Source organism: Capra hircus, chromosome 13 (assembly GCF_001704415.2).
Source record: "Capra hircus breed San Clemente chromosome 13, ASM170441v1, whole genome shotgun sequence".
NCBI lineage: Eukaryota > Metazoa > Chordata > Mammalia > Artiodactyla > Bovidae > Capra > Capra hircus.
The window spans coordinates 51,686,359-51,712,205 of record NC_030820.1 but is presented as its reverse complement, the minus strand read 5'-3'; the positions used below and the strand labels follow the sequence as shown (position 1 = coordinate 51,712,205).

The following is a 25,847-nucleotide window of genomic DNA, read 5'->3' as shown; positions in this document are numbered from 1 at the left end:
TTCTCATGTACCTATAATATAATGAACCTAATTAGTTTAATATCTTTCTTCGGGATGCCTCAGGGGCCTTCTGAAGCACCCTCAAAGTTAGCTAGAAGTCAAAAGAACTTCATTAGAATTTGATCTTAGGAAGTTCTGTCAAAAATATCAAAGAGTTTAGAACACTTAGTCAGATAAGATGAGAGATCACTATGAAACAATAGTTATTCACTCAGCCGAAGTAACAATAAAAGGTTTCAAAAGCAAATACAGAACAAATAACTTAAAAGGTAAAGAAACTTAAAATCTGTCATCAAAAGACAGTTCAACATCCCAAGAAAACTTGTACCATGCATAAGATTCTTTTCTTGGGGTCCACTTTCCACAAATCCTTATCACTTTCTATAGTAAGCACTTTATTCTTCCATTCAAAAACAGACACCTGAAAGTCAGACCTGTTTATTTTTCCTTTCACAAAATGCAATTCCATTCCTCATAACTTATCCCACTTTCCTTAAGCAACCATGAACTGTCCTTTATATTAGCATTCTGTATATTGGTGAACATAAATACCAGTGATAATTTCTAAAAATTTTTGGTTTTCTTAGAGAACATCTCAGGATGGTGCCAAACATATTCATTAATACTTCTAAACCCTTCACTTCTCTGTAAAAAAGAAAGCTAATGTTTAGTAATTACAGTTTTAGCATATTATTTCATTTGGAAATGGCCTAATTATTCAAATTTCTATCATTTAACTTAATTTAGCACAGCCCTAGGGACTGGGAAGCCTGGTGGGCTGCCGTCTATGGGGTCGCACAGGGTCGGACACAACTGAAGTGACTTAGCAGCAACACAGCCCTAGAATTCAAGTTATCAAAACCTGGAGAAACTATTTTATGTAGACATTCCTAAAGCATAATTATTCTTAATAGAGTTTATCTAAAAGCTCTTATCTCATTTACATTTTCTTTCCTTAAAAGTTTATTCACATCAAGTTTGTAAAATGGACTCAATATCTGGCCCAGCTGTGGAATATGATGTTGCCAGAAGCCAAATAGCCCTATAAATTTTGAGCCTCCCTTTTTGTCTAGAGAGTTTTAAATTTCGTTATCTTTTGTTTCAGTTCAGTCATTCAGTCGTGTCCGACTCTTTGCGACCCCATGAATCGCAGCACGCCAGGCCTCCCTGTCCATCACCAACTCCCGGAGTTCACTCAGACTCACGTCCATCGAGTCAGTGATGCCATCCAGCCATCTCATCCTCGGCCATCCCCTTCTCCTCCTGCCCCCAATCCCTCCCAGCATCAGAGTCTTTTCCAATGAGTCAACTCTTCACATGAGGTGGCCAAAGTACTGGAGTTTCAGCTTTAGCATCATTCCCTCCAAAGAAATCCCAGGGCTCATCTCCTTCAGAATGGACTGGTTGGATATCCTTGCAGTCCAAGGGACTCTCAAGAGTCTTCTCCAATACCACAGTTCAAAAGCATCAATTCTTTGGCGCTAAGCCTTTTTCACAGTCCAACTCTCACATCCATACATGACCACAGGAAAAACCATAGCCTTGACTAGATGGACCTTAGTCGGCTTTAGCCTTATGTAAAATCTCTATATATTATTTAGCCCATTGTATTTCCCAAAACTTTATAGTCTGGGCTGGTCCCTGAAATTTGGAGGGATTAATCTCCAATCCCAAGTGTTGGGATCCCAATCTACCCCTGCACTAGCTATTATCAAATGAACTCTTTTTTTGTTAACTTTGCTGCACCTCTTTCAGTACTGAGCTTGTGCAAACTTTACAGTGAGTTTTTCGGCTACCAACTGGAAAGTGGAGACTTGGTCAGCTAAAATGTAGCTTTGACTTTGTAACATGGATAATTGTCCTCGCAAATCACATAATTCTTTAATTGTAATTTCTCTTCAACAAGTTTTAATTTGGTTTCCTATACCTTATGGTAAGCAGAGAGGAGGATTCAGCCTCTCTGACCCAGTGAGGTCCATTCTTGTCCTTTCTCAACTGGCACAAGCCAAATTGGCACAAACATTCAATAACTTCAAAAGATTCGGCCTGTTTTAATTTGGGGTCCCATTCTCACACAATCCAGTGTATATGCCCCCTTACTACTGCTAATAAGCAGTAAGGCAAATCTTCCCATCATGGAATGAAAACTTCATTAATCTTAACCTCTTTCTTCTTAAAGAGTGGTATTTTGTTTCACAAATACTGCTCACAGCACCAATTTATATTTTGCCCAAAGTTTGACTTCCGTTTTAGGTTTAAAAGGTTACACTCAAATAAACAGTCTCAGTATTTAATAGAGGAGTATTTAACTTAATTTCAAAGTACAATCATTAAAAGAAAAGAGAAATAAAAACCATAGAGAGGAACATCACATACATCAGCAAATTGGGCCGATGACCAACATCTATATTTAAGCAGGGAACTGAGAAGTCCCAAGTGAAAACAACCTGGAGTCCCAAATAGGAAAAAGTCCAGGGTAATACTTCAAATTGCCCTTTGGGCAGTTCCCACTTATAATCCCAGACTGCAAACTAATATCATCATCAGTACATGCAAAAATGCAGCTCTGGTTTTACTTTAACGTTTTTACAATGCAGCTTGTTTTATCTTGTGAGTCATAGTGAAAGTGAAAGTCTCTCAGTTGTGTCCGACTCAAGAGCCCATGGACCATAGCCTGCCAGGCTCCTCTGTCCATGGAATTCTCCAGGCCAGAATACTGGAGTGGGCAGCCATTCTCCATTCTCCTTGGGTTGGGATCCCAACCCAAGAATTGAACCCAGGTCTCTCACATTGCAGGTGGAGTCTTTACCATTGGAGCTGCCAGGAAAGACCATAAAATTTTTTTAAAACCTCAGGCATGGTTGGCCAGACCTCCAGGAGCTCAAGAAGTACCATTCTCTTTCTTACCTAAAGTACTGCTTGACTTGCTGTGCTTGTGGGTAGGCACAGAATCTGAGCAGTGTCCAGGCAGGTCAGAAGCAGGTCAGAGGCCTGCTCTCCTGCTTCTGAAGCCTGAACAAGACTTCCTCCATTTTAATTTCCCTACAGGACTCTCCTGGATGCTCCCCAGTGTGACCAGGTGGCTGGAAGCAGAGATGATAGATGACTTTGATGCCACACAAGCTTAATATCACATGCCACTTCTGCTGTTCATTTTGTTTGGGTATCCTTAGACAGTAATTTTATCTCTGAGTTTCTGTTTTCTCATCTGTAAAATGGGAACAATAATGTCTTCCTTTTGGGGTTGCTGTGATGAAGTGAGACAATATGTGGTTCCTGGGGGCCCCTAAGTTAGCTGGATGAACTAAAGGTAGGGAAACAGCTTAATACAGTCCTCTTGCTCCCATGTATGTAGATAGAATAAAACAATATCAAGAGAAGAGAAGAGGCTATGTCCCTGGTTACACAAACTGAGAAGCAGCCTAATCTGCTGCCTCTCTGTGCTTCCTGATCTGTTCCTTGCACTCACTCCCCACTACATGCTCTCCCTGTGATGCAGGTGAGCGCTGATGGGACTCCCTGGCACCTAGATGCTTCTTCCTACATGCCTCTCTCCCCTCACTGCTTCCTCCCCCAGCTACCTCTCTTCTGTACATCAATGTCTTCTAGAGCCTTGCTCCTTAAAGCGTGGCCAAGGATCTGCATTTTAAAAAATTCCCAGATGATTCAACCCCAGGAGATACATGTGGTCTGAGGAGCACTAGATGGCAGTCTAGAGCAACTCCATCTAAAATGCATGAGACAGCTTTCTGAGTTTGATGGTGTTTGGTACAGTTACTGGAAATTTTATCTCAAGCCACAAGAGTATATCCACATTACTTTAGGAAATCCGTATTTCATTCATCCTGGGAGAGTATATTCCTGATCTCCACCATAGGACACTAATATTGATTTGCTATTTAAAAAAAGAAATCATTTAATAAAAATACTACAGAATATGATTTTAAAGGTACATCACATTTAGATTTGTAACAGATGATTCTTCTCTATGCTTCTCGATTAACAGATTAACCACTTTTAGTGTTTTTTTTATTTCTCCTTGTGTTTAATTTTATCTTTCTATTGCTATTTCTTGAAATTTTTCCACCTAAACTTTAAACTTTTCTTTTTGTATTGGGGTATATTTACTGGACTTTTATGTTTAGATTTATCTTTAGATTTCTTGCTATGGAATTAAGGATTTAGCTTTCCTACCAGCCCTCCCCCCAACATACACCAAAATACACATATAAATTTCCCCCTGCCATCCTCCCGAAAGAGCTGAATCACTAGAGTCAATATTCAGTTCTTATATTATGATCATGATTATTATTCAATTTTTTGTATTCCCTGGATTTAGCGATTATTTTATCATTTGCTTGGTTTTTAAGACACTAGTGAATCCATTCCAAAGCTTCCAAATGAACTAAATATTTTGCATATGTCTAAAAACAGCAGATAATTCAGTTTTATTTTCTTCTAGAGACATCTATCTTTTGATTCTAGGCTGGGGTTGCTTGCTTTCTTTATCTGGAAACATTGCTGACATCCCAGTCTTTCTCATCATCCCTTTTCTGTGTTTAGCCTCACTTCTTTCCTAGTTTAGTTCATTATTTTTCTGAACCACATCTTCCAGTAGCTTTCTAAGAAAGAGTGTATGCAAGGTCAAGTTTTCGAGACCTTGTTTGGCTTAAAATGTCTTTACCCTCATACTTAATAATCATGTAGACATATGTTACTGCTGCTGCTAAGTCGCTTCAGTTGCGTCCAACTCTGTGCGACCCCATAGACGGCAGCCCACCAGGCTCCCCCGTCCCTGGGATTCTCCAGGCAAGAACAGTGGAGTGGGTTGCCATTTCCTTCTCCGATGCATGAAAGGAAAAGTGAAAGTGAAGTCGCTCAGTTGTGTCCGACTCTTAGCGACCCCATGGACTGCAGCCTACCAGGCCCCTCCGTCCATGGGATTTTCCAGGCGAGAGTACTGGAGTGAGTTGCCACTGCCTTCTCCAATGTTACTAAATTGTAAATAATTTTCCTCAAAATTTTGTGGGCGTTGCTTTATTGTTTTGGGCTGACTCAGAAAAAAGCAACCAATGAAAGGTCCCAAGGGCTGGTGGCATTGGCTCTATCGTCGAGCCCACCATCACCAAATATATCAAGGTCACTAGGCTTGAATCTTTGAACAGAGTCCCCTGGAGACAGATATGCAGCGAGACGCTTGCTCTATCTCCTCCTCTCCTAGGGGCTGTATGGCCACTGTCCCCCTACGCTTACCTCCATCAGTTTTCCTTCAAAATATGATATGAGAACAAGGATTAAGTTCTTTTGATTATGACCTATTTTCACTCTTGCCTCTCAAGTCACTAAACTGAAATGCACTGGAACTTCTGTTACAGATTATCAGTGGAGACAGGTTTCTTTTCCAGATCAATCCCTTCATACATGTTCATTCTTCTTAATTTCATTCTTGGAGGGTAACCTTAACCTCCAGTTTTGGGGTTACTACCTTGTAGCTCTCTCACAGTCACATTCTCTGTGCCATTTCTGGAATGCCAGTATCCAGAACACCTCCCACAAACCACATTGCTTCTAACACCTAAACAGCCCCTCCTGCCCCACCCCTATTTAGCAGGTCATGTGGTTATCCCACTCCAGAAAGCCTCATGTTGCTTCCTGGCAGAGTCTATCTGTGCATTCCAGGATTGAAGTTCTGAAACATCCCCCACATGAATGCCCACAGGCATCACCCTGCTCTCAAGGGAGAGAACTGGGGACAGACAGGTTGAGTGACTTGCCCCTGGACACCTAGTCCTGGGAACCTGTGAGATAAAGAAAGTGGCTCTTCCTCTCTTGGTCAGCTGCCCAGGTGGTGATGGGGTTAGAATGCCTCCTGGCAACCCAGATCCCCAAGGGCTCCTTGGCTGGAGAATTAGCAAAGACAAGAGGATGAGTCTTAGCTCTTAAATGTCAGACCTCCTTCTGGCTACACACCACCAGCTAATTATGAGGCCAGGGCCAGCATTAGCAACCCTGACGCCACCCCACCCCACCCTGCTTACCCCAGGACCCCACCTGGCAATAGGTCACAATGCTCCAGCTGCCCAACCAACCAGAATGACTGACCGAAGTGGGAGGAGGTGAGGAGGGTTTGGTGAGTGGGTGTGTGAGGAGGGGGAAATTCCTAAACCGTCCAACTCCCCACTGCCTGAGCCTACTCCTGAGGTCTGCCACCACCCCCTCCCATGCTCCCACTCCTCCTCTCGCCCAGCACTAGTCCTTCCTGCAACCTCCACCTTCCTCCATGACCCACCTCTGCCTACCCAGGCCCGAAGCTGCTGTTTCTCCTACCCCAGTCCCTCCCAGGGGCATGGGTGCAGGGGAGGGATCAGCTAGTCCAGTGGGTCCATGTGTGTCCCCCTGGGGCCCTAGCTGGGCCCAGGTCCTGGACAGTGTCCTAGGACTGGGGGCACTGGGGCTGACAATTCGGGGCATCTTTTCCACAACTGGCCCAGCCTTGCTGCTGCTGCTGCTACTAGTCAGCTTCCTGGCCTTCGACATGCTCCACCGGTAAGTGGACTGCAGCCTACAGGTTGTGCAGGTGAGCAAACCATCAACCTCCCAAAACCCAGCTGCCACCCTTTCTCTCCACAGGCCTGCAGGTCCCACCTGGTCACAGCACACACATCTCACAAGGGGCCAGAGTCAGGGGGCCGGCGAGGGTCCAGGGCAGCAGGAGGCTCCACCTGCAGTGGCAGTCACAGGACGACTCAGCCTCCAGGAGGCTCTGCTGCTGCTGTTCCTGGGCGCGGGGTTGCTCCTGGGAGCCCGCGGTGTGCCCTTGGCCCTGCTTGCCCTTGCTTTTTGCCTTCATCCTTGGACCTGAGTGCCCTCTGGAAATACACTGACCATGCTGTTTCCTCAGGCTTCCTTTCCTCCACCCTAGGTTGGGAAGGTGGGAGGATACTCCTTTATCCCCCAGCCTGCATCTTGGGGGACCTCTGGCCTCACAATGTGGACAGTGGGTACCTAAGTCTGAGTCTTAGGTAAAGGGCATCAGTAAAATGTGAGATAAGGGACAGGGAGCCCAGTGCAGGGTGTGGAGCCATCTCGGAACCTGTGGGTTGGGGGAGGCTATTCTGGCCTCCTCTGTGATTCTACAGAACTTCTCTTGAAAGAATTATAAGAGAGTGAAGCAGAGCTGGATACAGGCCAGCAGGGAAGGGAGGGCTCCAAAGAGGGCTTTCCACAAGAAGATACGAAAGACTACATCTATGGACTCACCAGGCTCCCCTAAAGCCTGAAGGGTCCACGAGAGAGGTGGACCTCACACCCAGCAGTGGTCTTTCTCTTGGCTGGCCCCCACCCTGACCCGGGTCATAATAGGGCTCCTCTGGGGAGGGTGGGGGCACTGAGAGTGGGGGCTCAACTCTGGCTGCCAGGCTGTCCTGGGTGCAGCAGGAAGCAACATGACTTAGGTGGCTCTGCCCAGAGGTAAGACCCAGGCCCCAGTACAGAGCCCCACCACACCCATGCTGGTCCCTCCTGATCCCTGCACCCGCACCTGCCCTGAGGTCCCAGGCATCTCAGGGCTCCTGCAGCTGGCCTGGCCCTCTCCCTAGGTGCGCCAGCCACGATGCAGCAGCTACGAGTGGAGACGGATGCCATCGGGGCCGGCGAGGGGCCGCCGCGCGCGGTGCCCTGGTCAGCCTGGGTCTCCCGGGAGGGCTGGGCGCGCTGGTGCATGTGTCACGTGCCCCCGAGCTGGACCCAGTGGTGGGCGACGTCCGGCTGGCGGCAGCCGCTGCAGCGCGTGCTGTGGGGTCTGGAGGGGGTCCTCTACCTGCTGCTGGCCCTGATGCTGTGTCACGCGCTCTTCACCACCGGCTCCCACCTCCTGAGCTCCCTGTGGCCCGTGGCGGCGGCGGCGTGGCGCCATCTGCTGCCGGCTGTCCTGCTGCTGCTGCTCAGTGCCCTCCCCGCGCTGCTCTTCGCCGCCTCCTTCCTGCTGCTCTTCTCCACACTGCTGAGCCTCGTGGGCCTCCTCACCTCCATGTCTCACCCAGGCAACGCTCAGGACTTGGACCAATAGAAGGGCAACCCCATCCCGCTGCTTGTGTCTGTTGAGCCCTGGCCTAGGGCCTGAGGCCCAGGGAAGAGGGAGGGCAGTGGGACCAGGGCCTTTCTGTGTCAGCAGGCCCCCGACCTACAGTCTTTAGTTGGGACTGGGCAGGACATGGGTGATATTGCTGGAGCTGGCAGGATATAGACTGGCTTGACCTCTGGGCACCTCCCTCAAGCTGATGCTGCAGGTACTTGGTGTGGAGGGCCAGAAATTTTAAGAAGAGATGTTAGGGCAGAAGGCTTAGCTAGGAGCAGAGCTTGGCCAAGCCATCAAGAGTTTCCACATGCATGTGCTGATGCTACTGGGGCCCCTTTAGCAGTTGGCAGCATCTTTTTCTTGCAGCTGCTCAACTGTCTCAGCTTTAGACTCATAGCAACTTCTACCTCTATTTACCATTCCCCCCACCAACCGCTTCTTTTCACTTGCCTAGAAAGGGCTCAATGACAGAAACGTAGCTGAGAGAGGGCTAGTCAGAATCCTCATGAGACCTCAGCTTTCACCTTCCAGATGTTTCTGCCCAAGCATTCCTCACTCCCTAGACTTCCTCCCTCCTGCCTCGTCAATATCCCCAAGTCTGGGAAGTGAGCCAACCAACGCAGTGAGCTTCCCAGGGAGAGCTTACTCTTTAAGACTCCTGAGGTTTGCTATGGAAAAACAAACAAGAAGTCCCATTTCACCCACCTATGCAGTGTGTGACCTTGGCCAGTTAATTCTTTTGAGCCTTGGTATTAAGTGGGTCCTGTCATGGAGCTGCTGTGAGTCAAAGACAATAATATCTGTGTGTGAAGTACTTTGTAAAGACCAGAAAATTGTAAGATATTGTATGGAACTCTAAATAACAGAAAGCTTCTCTAGGCCTTCAGAGAAATGTTCTGTCCTGGATACAGTTTGGACCCTACAGTGGTAAACGGAGGATGGATGAATGTGAACAAGAGGTAAAAGGTCATGAAATCTCAAAATATGCAGGTGTTGAACTCTTCTGACTGTGAAATGCTCAGTGGGGCTTGGTGCCGGGTGACGGCTTGCACAGCCATGTGAGTGGGGAAAACACAGCCCATGGGTTTCTAAAACCAATCCAACAAGCTGTTTGCAACACCAGGAGAGCCTTGGAAGGTGGCATCCCTGGATGCCCAGGATGCTGCCTTTTCACATCTCAGCTAACCCTCCCGACAAAACAGTGAGTGATTAGTCACTACAAGTAAGACACATGATAGGTAAGACCCACCCACCTGACCCCCACCCCATTCCAGGCCTCCACTTAATCCCTGACCCTATCCAATTTCTATCCAGTCTTGATCCCACTACATACATCACCCTAAAACCCTCACTCCTATATTCCTCAACTAAAAGGCTTCTCTCTGGCCACCTAAATACTCAAGCCCTGTGAACCAGCCCCTAGAACCCACATTCATTTTTGCTAAAACCCACTCACTGTGGAGTTTCATAACCCTGTGTGCCACTGATCAGATACCTTCAGCATCAGCTCCTGAAAGCCGAGACACAGTCCTTCCTTCCTTTTTCCTTCCTGTTCTCCCTGAAGTATGGCCTGGTAGCAAGGGCAAGGCAGGCCATGGAAGTGGCAAAGCATCATAGCTAGCATGGGCTCTAGTGTATTAGCTCAAGCTGGGTTTGAATCCCAGCACTGCCACTTTCCAGTCCCACAGCTTTGGCAAAAATTGCTAACCCTTCTTGAGCTTCATTTTTCTGTTGGTTAAAACAAAGGCAAGCATACCTGTCCTGGGGCACCCATGGGGCATCTGGTATGTGGGCAAAATTCCTGGGCTGACTCCTTACACCACAAACTGTAGCTATGCTATTATTACTATTCCATTTTAGAGATGAGAAGTCAGGCACAGGATAGCTACTTGCCTATGGTAAAGTCAGGTTGTTTGAGTCCTAGTCCAGCCTGACAAGCTACTAAAGAGAAAGCAATGGAGGAAACATAACCTCACGGAAGACCCCAGGGCTTCTCAGTGCCCGTTCTTTCAGCTCCTGTTAGAGATGAAGCCCGGATGCCAATCTTGGGCCCCTCGCTAACTTGGCTGTGCATTGTTGGCCAAGGATATCACTCTGGAGCCTTGGGACCATTCTAATTGAGAGAGGAGGTTTTGGCCCAAACCAGAGACACTGAGAAGCAGGGTTTTGGCAGGAGCAAGGAGAAAGCCTTCTTCCCTTCCCCATGTAAACGTATATCTTCTACCCTCCTGTATCGCTGGTGTGAGGGAGGGTGGCACAGGCAGACCAGACATCAAATGGGCAATATCTATCAAATTAGATCAACACATAGCCTGTGACCCAAAATGCTATGTGACACACAGCAACCCAAGAAAAATTCTCCCAAAGGCCCAAGATGGTCTTGCTCCTCAAAGTGTGGTCCCAAAGCCAACAGTATCAGCATCACCTGGAAACTGGCTACACATGGAGTTCCAGGCCTCACCCCAGGAGTCACGAATCAGAGCCTGGATTTTTAACAAGACTCCCAGGGGATACACTGGGAGAAGTCTGAGAAGCACTGCAGGTGAGGGAATATGTTGAAGGGATATGTCTGAGAATGGAGCACTGTGGAGATGAGGCAGCAGTTAGAAGGAGTGGAAGTTAAACAGATTGATCTTGAAATCCCAGCGTTGAGTGAAAAATAGCTGAATGAGAAATAATAGAATTCTTTTCACAAATTTTAAATGCATGCCAGCAAAACCAGACACTTTAAAAAAATAAGAATAAAAAATAGAATGGAATGGCCAACTCTAGAGGCAGGCAAATGGGATGGAGTATACAGGTAAAGGGAAAGTGAGGAACCTTGCAGAGAGGAAAGAAAAACATTAAATGTAGACAAAGTCATCCATTTAGATTTGAATCACTTAATAATGCAAGCCTGGGGAGAATGAATATGCTGAAACGAAGTTCTAAGCCTTTCCGTTTGGGCAAAGAAGGGAAACTTGTTCCACAGGCCTGAGTGACCAGGGCGGCTTTGTGGGCTTGACCCCGCAGCGAGCTCAGGTGGGGTTGGGTAGGGGTGGGGATCCAGTAACTTCTGTAGCCTGGCCAGAAAAGTAAATCCGATCAGGTGGAGCATAAAGAACCGGAGCGGAGGAGGTGTCAGCCGCGAGGGGTCTTGCATTTGAGAAAGTGAGACGAGTTCCACAGCGGCACACATGCACCCTGGGGGCTACGAGGAGCAGGAGCGCCCGGTAAGATTTTCTCCTGCCCCAAGGACCCGGGAGCAGTGAGTAAGAGCGGCCAGGATGCGGGAGGGTCCCAGAGGACGGTGTCAAGGGAGCTCACAAAGCTGGGGGCGCCGCTTCAGCTAGAGGTGTGAATGACCACCCTGGTGGGAAAAAGGGGATGCCTGGAAGGGGTCAGGGCGGCGCCAGGGAACCGCTCTGGACCAGCTAAGGGGGGCCGGGAGAGGGCGCTCTTACCCAGACGCGGCTCCGCGCACTAGAGGGTGAGCACAGCGACCCTGCTCGCAGAGTCTGTGGCCGCGAGCCGGGGCCGGGGGCCGGGGGCCGGGAGGGGGCGACTGGGCCCCGAGGGGAGGAGAAAGGCGGGGCCTGCGTTGCTCTGGGAGGTTGCCCCAGGTGCCGGGGCCGAGTAAGGGGCGCATAGGCTCAGGGGCACCGGAGAGGGGTCTGGGCAACCGCTGGGGAGTTCCAAGCTGGCGCTTTGACCGTGGAGACAGAGTGCGGTCGGCAAGGGCCCGATGTTGGGAAGAAAATACCAAACCTAGCCAGAGATCAGAGGCCTGTGGGCACCCACACAGGGAAGTGCTAGCTATCCCCGTAAATCAACACCTTCCCTCCACCTCCACCGCCGCCCCCCCCCCGTCTCCCCTCTTCCCCGCCTCCCCGCGGAATCATAGTCTGCAGACTCGATGCCAGGCCTGCCTCCCTGGCGGAGATCTCCAGCTCTGATTTCGAAGAGTCGGACTTAGCTGCGTCAGGGACGGAAGCGAAGAGGAGATGATGTGTCTCACGGCCCGATCCTAAAACGGGCGGTGGGTGAACCGGTAGATCCTGGGGCCGGGAAGAAGCTTCTCCCGCTCACTGTCTTCACAGCAGCGGCTTCATTGACTACAAAATCTCTTTAACCCAAATCCCTAGCTTGGGTCCCCTAGCCAAAAACCCAGAGACAGCAAGGGCAGAGCTGAGAATCCTGGAGAAGGAAGGGCCCAATCTCGTGAGCTTCACTGTCCCCGACTGCTGTCCTAATCCTAGTCTATTATTCCATTCTTCCTAGGGTAAAGAGCTGCATTTTGTGAGGTTCCCTCAGGATCTAGATGTACATCATCCCACTTCGGACAAGTCATTTTCTGCGGTGCAAACATCTCTATTACATTTCAGATATTTTCATCTTAAAAATAAAAGAACTTAAGAGGTGTAGCTTTTACCATATTTTCTGGCCCGTGTCTTCAAATGTCTAACCAAAATACAGTTTTTAAAACTGATATGTGATACTGTATACTTAAAAATATTTGTAACATATATGAAAGTTGTAAAACCCTCTAAGCCCAAAGATACCACATCCGTCCCACCAGCGGGAATTCACAGACCATGACATATGGAAATGCTGCTCACTGGTACCTTTGACTTGACCCGATTTTGAAAGAACTGCTTCTAAGTTTCCACCACTGAGAATTACTGTCAAGTTTTGATAGTTCACCTTTATCCAGTCAAATTCCTTTCTATTTCTAGTTTGCTAGCAGTTTTGATGATGAGTGGAGGTTGAATGATAAAAATTTTTTGCATCTACTACCAGGACTATTTTGCTCAAAATTCTCCAAGCCAGGCTTCAACAGGACATGAACCATGAACTTCCAGATGTTCAAGCTGGATTTAGAAAAAGTAGAAGAACCAGAGATCAAATTGCCAACATCTGTTGGATCGTTGAAAAAGCAAGAGCGTTTCAGAAAAACATCTACTTCTGCCTTATTGACTACGCCACAGCCTTTGACTGTGTGGATCACAACAAACTGTGGAAAATTCTGAAAGAGATGGGAATACCAGACCACCTTACCTGCCTCCTGAGAAATCTGTATGCAGGTCAAGAAGCAACAGTTAGAACCAGATGTGGAAGAACAGACTGGTTCCAAATAGGGAAAGGAGTACATCAAGGCTTGTATTTTGTCACCCTGCTTATTTAACATATGCAGAGTACATCATGAGAAATGCCAGACACAAGCTGGACTCAAGATTGCTGGGAGAAATATCAATAACCTCAGATATGCAGATGACACCACCCTTACAGCAGAAAGTGAAGAACTAAAGAGCCTCTTCTTGAAAGTGAGAGAGTGAAAAAGCTGGCTTAAAACTCAACATTCAGAAAATGATGGTCATGGCATCCGGTCCCATCACTTCATGGCAAATAGATGGGAAAACAGTGACAGACTTTATTTGGGGGGGGGGTGCTCCAAATCACTGCAGATGGTCACTGCAGCCATGAAATTAAAAGACGCTTGCTTGCTCCTTGGAAGAAAAGCTATGACCAACCTAGACAGCATACTAAAAAACAGGGACATTTCTTTGCCAACAAAGGTCTAGTCAAAGCTATGGTTTTTCCACTAGTCATGTATGGATGTGAAAGTTGGACTATAAAGAAAGCTGAGAGGCGAAGAATTGATGCTTTTGAAATGTGGTGTTGGAGAAGACTCTTGAGAGTCCCTTGGATTACAAGGAGATGTAACCAGTCCATCCTAAAGGAAATCAGTCCTGAATGTTCATTGGAAGGACTGATGCTGAAGCTGAAACTCTAATATTTTGGCCACCTGATGTGAAGAACTGACTCATTGGAAAAGACCCTGATGCTGGGAAAGATTGAAGGTGGAAGGAGAAGGGACGACAAAGGATGAGATGGTTGGATGGCATCACCAACTCGACGGACATGAGTTTGAGCAAGCTCCAGGAGTTGGTGATAGACAGGGAAGCCTGGTGTGCTGCAATCCATGGGGTCGCAAAGAGTCAGACATGACTAAGTGACTGAACTAAACTGACAAGGACTGTTTATTCTGCTTTATTCTGTTTATGTGGAGAATTAGATTTTTAGGTGTCTTTTAATGGTAAACCACTACCGGAAAGAAGCACATTCTGTTTTTCTTGTTTGTTTCTTTGTTTTGGCTGCACTGCATTACTTTCGGGATCTCCTAGCCAGGGGTTGAACCCAGGCCACAGCAGTGAAAGCCCAGAATTCAGTGGACTACCCTAGCTCCCTTTTAACTTACATATAATTCATACATTTTACATTCAAATAAATGCACAAGTATTGAGGGTATGGTTCAATAAATTTTTATATATTTGTCTGTGTGTGTACCCAGGTAACTACCACCCAGATAGAACTTTCCCATTGTTCCAGAAAGTTCCATCATGCCCTTTCCCAATCAGTATCTCCCTCAAAAGGTAATCACGATTCTGATTTCTATCAGCATAGATTGTGGAAACCTATGGCAACCCACTCCAGTACTCTTGCCTGGAAAATCCCATGGATGGAGGAGCCTGGTAGGCTGCAGTCCATGGGGTCGTGAAGAGCTGGGCATGACTGAGCGACTTCACTTTCACTTTTCACTTTCATGCATTGGAGAAGGAAATGGCAACCCACTCCAGTGTTCTTGCCTTGAGAATCCCAGGGATGGGGGAGCCTGGAGGGCTGCTATCTATGGAGTCGCACAGAGTCGGACATGACTGAAGCGACTTAGCAGCAGCAGCAGCATGCAGAATCTATGCAGCCTATTGTTGAAATTGTGCAGAATAAAATCATACAAAATGTACTCTAGTGTCTGACTTCTTTCAGGATTACATCTGTGAGATTTACCCATATCTTTGCATCTATCAGTATTTTGTTTTCCTTTATATCAATCTCATTGTATGGGAAAACTATTTATTCACTCTTGTTGATGGACATTTGGCTTGTTTCCAAGTTTTGGATACTATGAAAAAACATTCTATGAATATTCTCGTGCAAGTTTTTTGGCAGATCTGTCTAGATGTATAGATCTCTTGAAGTGAAACTGTCAAGTCACAGAGAATGTAAATGTTCAACTTTAGTAAATGCTGCCCGATAATTTCCAAAGTGAGTTGTACCATGCAGCGGTTCCACTGCTTTTTTTCAGCCTATCCAGCTAATTCACATGGTATTTACATTTCTGTTTCTTGTTTTCACTTTTGTTTGGGTGATTTCGGAGAGAAGGAAATAGCATCTTTATTCTATCACCTTCACACTGTACAATCTCTTTATTTTTAGCGGCACAGCATACAGGATCTTAGTCCCCCAACTGGGAATGGAATCTATGCCCCCTGCAGTGAAAGCTTGGAGCCTTAACCACTGGACTGCTAGGGAAGTCCCTCTCTTTCCTTTTTAAAGCCAAGAATGCATGACTGGTTTAACATTCAAATATAATCAATGGACTTCACCATATTATCAAACTGAAAAGCATACATGATTATTCCATAGACATAGAAAAGGCATTTGGCAAAATACAATATCCATTCCTGATTTAAAATAAAAACAAAACCTTTCAGCAAATTGGCAATAGAAGGAAACTTCCTCAACTTTACAGAGGGCATCTATGATAAACCTACAGTTAATCTCACACTTAATGGTGAAAAACTGAATATTTTTTCCTCTGAGATCAGAAACAAGACAAGTATGTCTGTTCTCCCCATCTCTATTTAACATTGTACTGGATGTCCTAGCCAGGACAATAAGGCAAGAAATATAAATAAAAAGCATATAGACTGGAAAGCAAGAAGTGTCTTTATTCACAGACAACAAAATTGTGTAAGCAGAGAATCCTATGGAGTCTATCAAAAAGCTACTAGAATAACTGAATTTAGCAAAGTAATGTGTACATGACAGTAGTTATGATACAAGGTCAAAATACAAAATCAATTGTATTTTTCTGTACTAGCAGTGAATGATCAGAAAAAGATACTTTAAAATCTCTCTTACAATAAAATAACGTGGGTCTTGGGGGTATCTGACAAGAGATATGACAGATTTGTACACAGATAACAACATATTGCTGAGAGCAATTAAAGACCTAAATAAGTGGAGAGATATATCTTGCCCATTGGGTTGGATGACTCAATATTAGTAAGATCTCAAGTGTTTCCAAATTGATCTATGTGTTCAATACAATCACAAAATCTCAGAATTTGTGTAGAAATTAATAAGCTGATTTTAAAACTCATTTGGAAATGTAAAGGTCCTAGAATAGTCAGAATAACTTTGATAAAGAAAGACAAATTTGGAAGATTAACACTACCTGATTCCAAGACTTATCATAAAGCTATAGAAATCAAGGGAGTTGGTACTGGCATTAAGTTAAACAAATATTAATAGATAAATGAAACAGAAAATTCAGAAATAGATCTACATGTAATATATACATGATTTTTTACAACAATGTTAATGGAATTTCGTGGAGAAAGATCAGTCTTCAACAAATGGGCTGGAACCATTAGATATTCATATGCAAAAAAATGAATTTCAATTCATACCTTATACCATGTACAAAAATGAATTCAAAACATATCGTAGACTTAAATGTAAAACCTAAAACTATAAACCTTCTAGAAGCAAGCAGAGGAAAATAGCCATGACATTGGTTTAGGTAGAGATTTCTCAGATATGACACCAAAAATATAATCCATAAAAGAAAAATTGAATAAGCTGTCCTTGACTAAAATTGAAATGTTCTGTTCTTCAAAAGACAAGCCACACTCTGGGAGAAAGTATTTGCAAAATATATATCTGATAACAGACTTGGATCCAAAGTAAAGAACTCTCAAAGCCCAGTAATGTTTTTAAAAGGGAGCATGGTGATGAAGAACAAACAATTTAAACAGAAACTTTACCAAAAAGGACATATAGATTGCAAATAAGTACAGGAAAATGTTCAATATTGTTAGTCATTATGTAAATGCAAATTAAAACCATACCTTCCCCTATTAGAATAGCTATTAAAAAGATAACATCCCAAGTGTGGTCAAGAATGTGGAAGAACTTCACAAACTCAGACACTGTCAGTGCGAATGTAAAACGGAACAACCACTTTGGAAAATCATTTGGTAGTTTCTTAAAAAGTTAAACATACATCTTCCATACGATCCAGACATTTTATTCCTAGATATTTCCCCAAGAGAAATGAAATCATATGTCCATACAAAGATTCATACAGAAATGTTCATAGCGGTTTTATTTTAGAGTCAAAAACTGAAAATTATTCATGTCCCTCAATAGGTAAATGGATAAACATAGATATCGCATATAATGGGATGCTACTCAGCTATAAAAAGGAATGAACTACTGATGCACTCAACACAGATGAAATTCCGTGAATTAATTCCATTCATTGGGCTGACTGAAAGTAGCCAGATGAAAAGAGTATCTACTGAATGACTCCATTTATTAAAGCTCTAGGAAATACAAATTAATCCATAGTAACAGAAAGCAGATCAGTTAGGACAAATTGCCTATGGATGCGAATGTGAAAATGTAGGAGGTTGTGAGGAAGGGCTTTAGGGAAGGATTATATAAAGGGTAAGTTTGACTGTGATGAGTTTCATGTTGTATACACGTCAAAACTATATTGTGCATTTGAAGTATGTGCAGTTTATTGCCTGTCATACTTCAATGAAGCAGTTTTTAAAAGTTTAGATCCATTTCCTCGCAGTCAAAAAGAGTTTATCTTTCACCAATGTTTATGGTAGATGTACTTAAACACTAAAATGAACTCAACACACAGTGCATGCAATTAACTGGAGAATGTGACAGGAAACAAGTTTTCTGCTTTTGTTAGAGGAAAACTCTAATTGGGTTAAAGTTGTTGTTGTTGGGGTTTTGTTATTGCTTTTAGTTTTTGGCCACACTGAGAGGCATGCGGGATCTTAGTTCCCTGCTGCTGCTGCTGCTGCTGCTGCTGCTGCTAAGTCCCTTCAGTCGTGTCTGACTCTGTGCGACCCCATAGACGGCAGCCCACCAGGCTCCCGCGTCCCTGGGACTCTCCAGGCAAGAACACTGGAGTGGGTTGCCATTTCCTTCTCCAATGCATGAAAGTGAAAAGTGAAAGTGAAGTCGCTCAGTTGTGCCCGACACTTCGCAACCCCATGGACTGCAGCCCACCAGGCTCCTCTGTCCACGGGATTTTCCAGGCGACAGTACTGGAGTGGGTGCCATCGCCTTCTCCGCTTAGTTCCCTGACCAGGTATCAAACCTGGACCCCTGCACTGGAAGGCGGAGTCCTAACCATTGGACCACCAGCGAAGTCCCTGGGTTAAAGCTTTTTGAAAAGAACAATCTTCCAAATTTCTGAAGACTTTCTCCCCTGAAAAATAAAGGCTTGTGTCACATGCTGTGCTGGTGCATCTTTTAACCCTTTCAGAAATACCTTATTTTGGCAAAGGAAAGAATATTGGAGTCACTTTTAAAAACCAAGATTCCACGAATGAGAGGAAGTCTATGTACACTTTCCTTCTTAAACGATTTGCCAGTGAAGTTTGAGTTCTGTCATGCTTGACATACTATGTGCCTACATACTGGAAAAATATAAGATTTTGTTTTTACAATCTCAAAACAAAATCCAGGAAACAATTCAAATTCATATAGTGACTTGTATGCAGCTATTTTTCAAGTTTCTTGTTTCCCAGTCCCAATAAAAAATTTGTTAATAGAGGAGTCAAGTGTACTATGTGCTTACATGACAGCAAACTGAAAATAAAATATAATTTATCCCCATTTTACCCTTACAACAGATTTCAAATGTACATTGGGATGCTGAGGAAAAGGTTATAAAACCTCACTGTGAGCAATGGGAGCCACATAGCAAGAAGGGGTGAAAATGAGAATCACAGAGGTAGATGGACAGGGATCTGGAGCACACTGAACAGTCTCCAAGTGCTCACAGTGTGGGTGTGCCAGACTTGGGATGGGGTTGTGAGAGAATGGAAAAGCCTAGACAGAGGAGCCTGGCAGGCTACAGTTCTCGAAAAGAATTGGACACAACTGAAATGACTTAGCATGCACACAAGGTTTTCTTGGAGAACAGGATGGCAAGCAACAGAGAGGGCTTCGTGAAGCTGGGTAACTCATATTACTTTCTTCCATAAACCAGTTTAGGTGTATACTTTTCCACAGCAACACTGAGAAGCCCCCGTTTCAGAGGTGCAAAGAAAAGGGTTTTGTGTCAAGGAATAAATGACTGAACAAGGGATTTGCCGAACTGATGAAAACAAAACAAAAAACAGTTTTTACGATGTTATCTAAAATCTATCTAACAAGATGCTTTCTTTCACTTTTGTATGTTCCCATCCACTGTCTACAGCAAAGAAAACCAAGCTCATTTCAAGCACTCTCATTAAGGTCTCAGCAGCCCTGATGACATTACTCTCTGAAGGGTTTTATTAACTCATGTTGTCTGTACCAGTTTCCCCAGCACCAGTGTGTGTTAATTTAGTAGATTCCTTTCATTTGCACTTAATAGTTAACCACCAAGGACCAACACTTCTTTGGTCCGCTATTTCCATTTGTGTAAGATGCTACATTCTTTGACAAAGTAAAATTTCAATAAAAAGTAAGGAAAGATAATGCAGTAATTCTGCATCCTCTTCTCCAGCCTATTCTACTTAAGGTTTAGTGGGTCTGTGTATTTCCTTATTTTCCTGCTCTACATCACATTATCAGTGTACTTACTGCCTTGTTTCAGCCCCCAACTCATACTACACCCAACCCAGGGTCAAGATCGTTTGTTAAAGCTGAGATGCTGTACTTTTAAAAAATTAATTAATTTGACTGTGCCAGGTCTGAGTTGCATGTGGGATGCAGGATCTTTAGCTGCAGCATGAAGTATCTAGTTCCCCGACCACAAACTGAACCTGGGCCTCTGCGTGCATTGGGAGCATGGAGTCTTAGTCACTACCATCAGGGAAGTCCCTGAGTTCTTTTAACTTTCTTATTAAGTTTGGCACAGCTCCCTGCTCCCTACACCCGACCTTGGAATTCTCTCTGCTCCTCTTCTACTGCCCACTCACCAAACAGGTTTGTGTTCACTTTGCTACTACTGCATATTGAATCTATTGAGCAATGGTTTTCTAATCAGTCTCCCACTTGGGCCGGGGAGCTTCTTGCTTAGTTCCAACCACTTTTGAGCGTCTACCAGGAGCCAAGAAATTGTGCAAGGCGAGGTTGGTGTATCTCCAGGAGTAGGTGAACGTTGAACATACATATGAATGGGTGAGACTAGTACAGGTGAGAACGAGCCAGATTCCAAACTCCAAATAAAATATTGACAGTTTCAATTACAACTCAGCCTGTGACATTTCCCAATCCCAAAGAGCTGCTGACAATAGGTAACCCCTCCCGGGTCTTTGTTAAGTACACGTGTGTTCTGGTAGGAGCATAATTGAGTGTGTGAAACAGTATGAAAGATGCAGTCAATGATTTCTAAACAGCGTGGACTGCAAGGTCCGAGGCTGGAGAGAACCCAGAGGTAGCCTCCCCAACTCTTAAGATCACAGTTCAGAGACTCACTCTCTTTCACAAAAAGATGTCACTCTGTTTTTCCATGCCTTTATTGGTGACAGCAATGGACAACAACAATGTCAGGCATAGCAGGTGCCATGTCAACACCTGGCGTGGCAAACAGGCACTGCAGGGCCACTGGCACACACAGCCCAAACACAAGAACCAGTCTACCCTGGCCATGTGCCCGAATGGGCATGAGGTCGTCTATCCAGTTTGTACGTGTGGATCAGCCTGTCTGAGTGTCTTGGACGCTGCCTGCAGGGCGCCCCCATCCTCGGCACATGGTAGGGGCTGTTGTGAACACAGCGTGACATCCCCCGGTGGACGGCCAAGCCCCGGTGTTGACCATGGGGGACAGGGCTGGGGACTGGAGGAGGCAGGGGGCCAGGCACAAAGTTCATTCCAGGGCCACATCCTACAAAAGAACCAGCCATCATGAGAGTGGGCTTCTGGCCATGGTGAGTGTAACTCTGCCTCAGGCAGTTCTGGTTCTTCAGGGTGAGTTTCTCTGGCCTTCAATTTCCCCATCTACAAAATGGCAATACCGCTTCCCATACTGCCAAATCAGGAAACTGACGATCAATGAGCTAATTCATGAGTCTACAGATGCTGTTCCAGACTCAGCTGTGACAGAACCCAATCCCAGGGGGCACAAGGAGTCCCTGACTTCTCTCAGCCCATCTGGACACAGGAGACTAGGTTGAGGGAGGTTCAAGGAGAGGCTGGAAAAGGTGTGCTGGGAAGTTGTGGGGGCACATACCTAAGTGGGGTGGTATCGAGAAGTCTTCCATTGGATTAAAATTGAAGAATTCACAGGGTGGGAAGGGCTGGCCTGGGAAAAAAGGGGGTTCCTGGGGTAGGGGTGGAAACAGAGGAGGTAGGGAAGGCTGAGGAAGAGGATAGGGAAAAGGCATGGGAGAAGGTAAGGGAGAGGGTGGGGGCAAGGCCGGCTGCTCGCCGAAGTCTGAGGGCTGCCCCTGGCTCCCCTGGAAGAGATGATCCGGCTCTGGCCAGTCTTTAATCCATGGGTCTAGAAACAGGATGGTTGTTTTAGGTAGGCCTGGGAAGCCAGGTCGCCCTGAACTCTGGCAGCCTACACTTCTAAATCTTTACTTCCTCCTCCTGGAAAACGCAGCACACTCTACTTCATACTCAGGTTTCCTCATCCCCTCTCATTTCAGGCCAAGCCCAAGCTATGCTCCTTCCTCCCTGTGTCTCAGTAGTCAGTGGATCTGTCTTTGTTCATGATTCCCTCCAGCCTGATCTCATGATCCCTTCCAGTCTTCCCCCTCTATTGCCCAGCTTGTCTATCTCTCCTCTCCTACCTCTTCCTCAAAGACCAATAACTAAGTTTAGTAAGTCTCTGTTAAAAACAATGATCCCATCACTTCCTTTTCACAGTAGGTTCAGGTTCCTTTCACACTTCCTCCCACAAAGAGTATTTTTGCCCAGGCACCATTCCCTTCTCAACTGTTCACTGCCTCTTTTAACCCTACTCCACTTCTTCAATACTTTTCCTACAAAAATGTAACCACTTCTTCACTTTCTAACCATCACATGACATGGCCAAAAGCCTCTCCCCTCCCTGAAAGTGCCTCTATCCTTATCTCCTTTTGTTTCCTCCATCAGTCTCTCTTCTCTTCCAACTCCCAAACATGGCCATTGTTTTGCTCTTTCTGTCACATTCACACCCTTAGCAGCCATCTCCCTGCTAGGCACCACTGACTCCAAATTTACTCAACATTTCCACAGTACTTCAAAGAGATCTGCCCTCATCAAACTCACCAACTCATCCTTCCACCCAACTCTTCCTTTTGATGTTGCTATTTCTGTGGCTCCAAATTGAGTTCAGAAGACCGGAGACACAACAAACTAGCCTTACAACCTTTAAAGCACCCCTTTCTCTGTTAGGGATCAGTTCTCCAACTGATTTAGATGAGATTTGTGTGCTAGTTGCTCAGTCGTGTCTGACTCTTTGAAAGCCCATGCACCGTAGCCCACCAGGGTCCTCTGTCCATGGGGATTCTCCAGGCAAGAATACTGGAGTGGGTTGCCATGCCCTGCTCCAGGGGATCTTCCCAACCCAGGGATTGAACCCAGGTCTCCTGCATTGCAGGCAGATTCTTTATCATCTGAGCCACCAAGGAAGATCAAATTTAGTTCTCATCTAAAAAAACAAAGAAATCAGACCATTATATGATCAAGGTCCTAATTCACTTTCCTGATATTCCAACTCCAGGCTAAAAGTGACACTCCTGGCCATTCTGCCCTCACATCCTCCAGTGCTACTACAGCCTTCTAACATGACTCATGTCTCCAATCCAATAAACACCATACTGCAGGTACTATATACACAGCAACTGTGCTAGATACTGGGGCTGAAAGGGATGAATTATCAACAAGTGAGGCAGGCACTTTACCCTTGCAGGACATGATCCAGGGCAGAAGCAGACAGGGAACAATAACCCATGATGTCCCCTTTAAAAGCAGGCAGGAACTGAGGGTTTAACAGTCCCTGCCAAGGGGCTTTGTTGCTTCTACCACTCTGCCTGAATTACCTTTCCTCCGCTTCTGCTTTTCCATGCCCCACATCCACTCCAATTTAAAGTACTCCCATTCTTTTCCTGTTTATCTGTAGCATATGCGTATTGAGCATACTCAATACTCAATTCGTGTACACAGAGGTGACTATAGGGCTAGACCAGGGGAAGGAAGGCACACTCAGGATTCACAATGGTCCTTCAAGGGGCTCTACTCACCTTGAGGATCTCTGTCCTGCTGTTTATGAGACCTATGCTCTGAGGGCCCTCTTTGCATCACTACCCTCCCCACCTGTGATAGGGCTCACCATGGGGATAGTCACGCTTGGGCAGCTCCACACCCCAGGCATCGGCCACATGGGTCAGAAGCAAATGTGAGAGGTGGCGGTGGGCATGCTGGTCCCAATGGACACCGTCCCGATGACGGTGCCGTACTGCGTGCCGAAAGTGAAAGTGGAGGTCCAAGACATCGAAGCAGTGGTCCCCAGCCAGAGTAGCACTGTAGAAGTTCCCTTCAACCACATCCCGCCGCAGAGAGCCTGCCAGGGGCTGGAGCTGAGTGAGAAAATGCAGCATCTGAGAGCCACTGAATGATGCAGAATCGGGAGGGAGGGTCCTCTATCTACCAATCAGCTGCCCCATCTTCTGTCCTGAGGTGCTCCAGTCACTTGCCTCAGGCAGGAGGAAACCCCCAGTGACACGCTCTCCTAGGGGCATTGCCATGTTCCACACCAGCAGGCAGGAATCTGGCAACACCTGGTCCATGCGCACGAACACTCGCTCCAGGTTCTCTCGGTAGCTCTCCATCGAGTAGCGGCCATACCTGTTGGGTAGCACAAAGGGTGGGCAAGAACACAGGGATGGGTGGCCTCTGAGCCATACCTCCACCCCCAATCAGTATTTCCCTCTCCCCCCGCCCCAACCTGGAGAGATCCCAGAGGCAGGAGTTGATGATCACCAGGTCCGGGGCAGGCCCATATGTCAGCTCCTCCAGGACTCCCTCGAGGTACTCGGAGTAAACGCGGGTGAGGAAGTAGAAGCGTACAAGGTGGTGGCCAGAACCCGAGCAGAACTGGCGGACCTCCCGGTACTGTGTCCCGTTGTGCAGCTCGCCTAGCTGACCCCCAGCGACCAGCTGGTCCTGTTCAAAGCTCAGCTCCCCCTGCCCACCCCCCCCCACCCAGCTGGTCAGACCCAAGCCAGGGAGGAGGCCCCTACCAGGCCAGAGTCTGTGCCCGCCCATCACTGGCATGGCCACCAAGCTTCCCTCACCTTGGCTTTCAGCTGGGCAGCTGTGAGCAGTGAGTCTTTCTGGAGCAGGAGCACCAGGTCTTTATACACAGCCCGCTGGACTGAAGGGAGACAGAGATCCTGAGGCTGAGGCAGGCCCTACTCCACCCCCAGCTCCTGTCAAATCCAGGCCTCTTGCTGAGGTGGCCCAACACCACCTTTGTGGAGTATTGACTTAGAGGTATGAGAAAAGGTGAAGTTAAAAAGTCCTGGCACTGACTTTGTTCCTTCCAGGTGTATACCTTCCAGGTGTACATAGCGACCTGGCAGAAGTAAGTTGGCCAAGTCACTCAAGAAACAGACAACATACTGCTTCCATGAGGACGCTGTGCGGGACTGTCAGGAAGAAAAATGCTGAGCAAGGTGGGGGTGAAAAGCCTGACAGGCTACATCTGTCAGGACACCTGTGGAAGGCGTTGGGGAAATAAACCTTCTGTACTGGAACGGACTGGGGATCAGGAAAGAAGTTTGAGATGGAGACAAAACGTCCAGACGCAGAAAACAGACTGCAGTTGCGGGACCAGGAAGTGGGATTCTAGAAGGGCACTCACTTGAGTCCCCCAAGATGACCACGAACTTGTTGTGTAGCAGCTGCTGGACTTCCGAGGCCTGGAAATGGACCATGTTGCTTCGCTGCGGGCGGCACGGCTCCTCGTTCTCCAGACAGAAGACCATGCTGCCGCCAACAACGACGGGCTGCAGGGAAAGGCCACTAAGCTGCACGAGGGAGGGGCCTCAACTAGCTCCAGGGCCCACTTTGGGATAAAGGAGACCTGCGCTGGCCCCTTTCAAGCTGCTCAGGGATACAGGTACCAGGTGGCAGCATTAGAGTGGGGTCCATGGTGGCGCCAGCCTCTGTTAAACTTGGCAAAGTGAGCCTCGGCCCGCGAACCTCCGGGATACCCCGCCGCTTCGCATGAGGTGCGGCCCTGCGCCCAGCCACGTGCACGTCGCCGCCCCGCGCATGCGCGCGCTTGCTCGCGCCAATTACCGATTCCCGGGACTCCGCGCCGTTCACCAGCGACTGGGGCAGGCCCGCACACTGCGCGCGTCGCCTGCAGCGGGCGCCAGGCCTAGCCTCATGTTCCCGTGCCCGAAGAGCTGGTCGCTTCAGCACTGCTTCTGCCTCGCAGAGCTTGTGCGTCCCGGTCAGTGGTCGGTGCGCAGCCCGTCGCCCAGCTCTCCCCATGCGTGAGTCATGGAGGCCCGACAATGCCTGGGGCCTCCCCGCCCCGGGCGACAACGCTCACAACTCCCACTTCCTGTCACTCATGTCCTGCCCTGCCCGACCCCCCAACGTCCGAGGGGACGAGAAGGCAGCGCGGGTGGCCGCCGTAGGGAGCAGGAGCCAGGGCCGAGCCCGCCCCCCTGTGGGCGGGGGCACAGCGACGGCCAAGTACAGCCGC

At 46.9% G+C, this 25,847-nt stretch overlaps 3 protein-coding genes and 1 long non-coding RNA gene across 6 annotated transcripts; 3 read left to right on the top strand and 1 right to left on the bottom strand.

Moving 5' to 3' along the window:
• On the top strand, positions 6,253-6,862 carry C13H20orf141 (chromosome 13 C20orf141 homolog). The gene is made up of 2 exons (XM_005688241.2): positions 6,253-6,546; positions 6,631-6,862. Exons 1-2 carry the CDS (start codon positions 6,281-6,283, stop codon positions 6,860-6,862), a joined length of 498 nt encoding a protein of 165 aa, XP_005688298.1. The 5' UTR covers positions 6,253-6,280.
• On the top strand, positions 7,389-8,081 carry TMEM239 (transmembrane protein 239). Its single transcript, XM_018056891.1, has 2 exons — positions 7,389-7,470; positions 7,599-8,081. The coding sequence occupies exon 2, from the start codon at positions 7,613-7,615 to the stop codon at positions 8,066-8,068; it is 456 nt and encodes a 151-aa protein (XP_017912380.1). The 5' UTR covers positions 7,389-7,470; positions 7,599-7,612; the 3' UTR covers positions 8,069-8,081.
• On the top strand, positions 8,923-12,423 carry LOC102186223. Its single transcript, XR_310485.2, has 3 exons — positions 8,923-9,036; positions 11,166-11,289; positions 12,338-12,423. It is a non-coding gene; the product is annotated as an uncharacterized LOC102186223 (long non-coding RNA).
• Positions 20,637-25,804, bottom strand: PCED1A (PC-esterase domain containing 1A). 3 transcript variants are annotated; one of them, XM_005688217.3, is made up of 8 exons: positions 25,433-25,804; positions 24,993-25,137; positions 24,424-24,503; positions 24,075-24,313; positions 23,824-23,974; positions 23,460-23,706; positions 21,372-21,443; positions 20,637-21,026 (listed from the first exon to the last, which is right to left on the bottom strand). In XM_005688217.3, exons 1-8 carry the CDS (start codon positions 25,628-25,630, stop codon positions 20,779-20,781), a joined length of 1,380 nt encoding a protein of 459 aa, XP_005688274.2. In that variant the 5' UTR covers positions 25,631-25,804; the 3' UTR covers positions 20,637-20,778. The 3 variants fall into 3 exon arrangements, with proteins under 3 accessions (XP_005688274.2, XP_005688271.2, XP_005688273.2); XM_005688214.3 differs by having other exon boundaries at positions 20,639-21,026; positions 21,372-21,641; positions 25,433-25,799; XM_005688216.3 differs by having other exon boundaries at positions 20,639-21,026; positions 21,372-21,641; positions 24,075-24,160; positions 25,433-25,797.

Excerpts from the sequence above, each read along its gene's own strand:
- TMEM239 (XM_018056891.1), top strand. The coding sequence starts at position 7,613 with ATGCAGCAGCTACGAGTGGAGACGGATGCCATCGGGGCCGGCGAGGGG.
- C13H20orf141 (XM_005688241.2), top strand. The coding sequence starts at position 6,281 with ATGACCCACCTCTGCCTACCCAGGCCCGAAGCTGCTGTTTCTCCTACC. Across the intron at positions 6,547-6,630 it reads GCCTTCGACATGCTCCACCG|GCCTGCAGGTCCCACCTGGT; the intron begins GTAAGTGGACTG and ends TTCTCTCCACAG.
- PCED1A (XM_005688214.3), bottom strand. The coding sequence starts at position 25,630 with ATGGGGAGAGCTGGGCGACGGGCTGCGCACCGACCACTGACCGGGACG. Across the intron at positions 24,314-24,423 it reads CTGCCCAGCTGAAAGCCAAG|GGGGAGCTGAGCTTTGAACA; the intron begins GTGAGGGAAGCT and ends GGGGGTGGGCAG. Across the intron at positions 21,642-23,459 it reads CAAGCGTGACTATCCCCATG|ACCCATGGATTAAAGACTGG; the intron begins GTGAGCCCTATC and ends TCCTGTTTCTAG.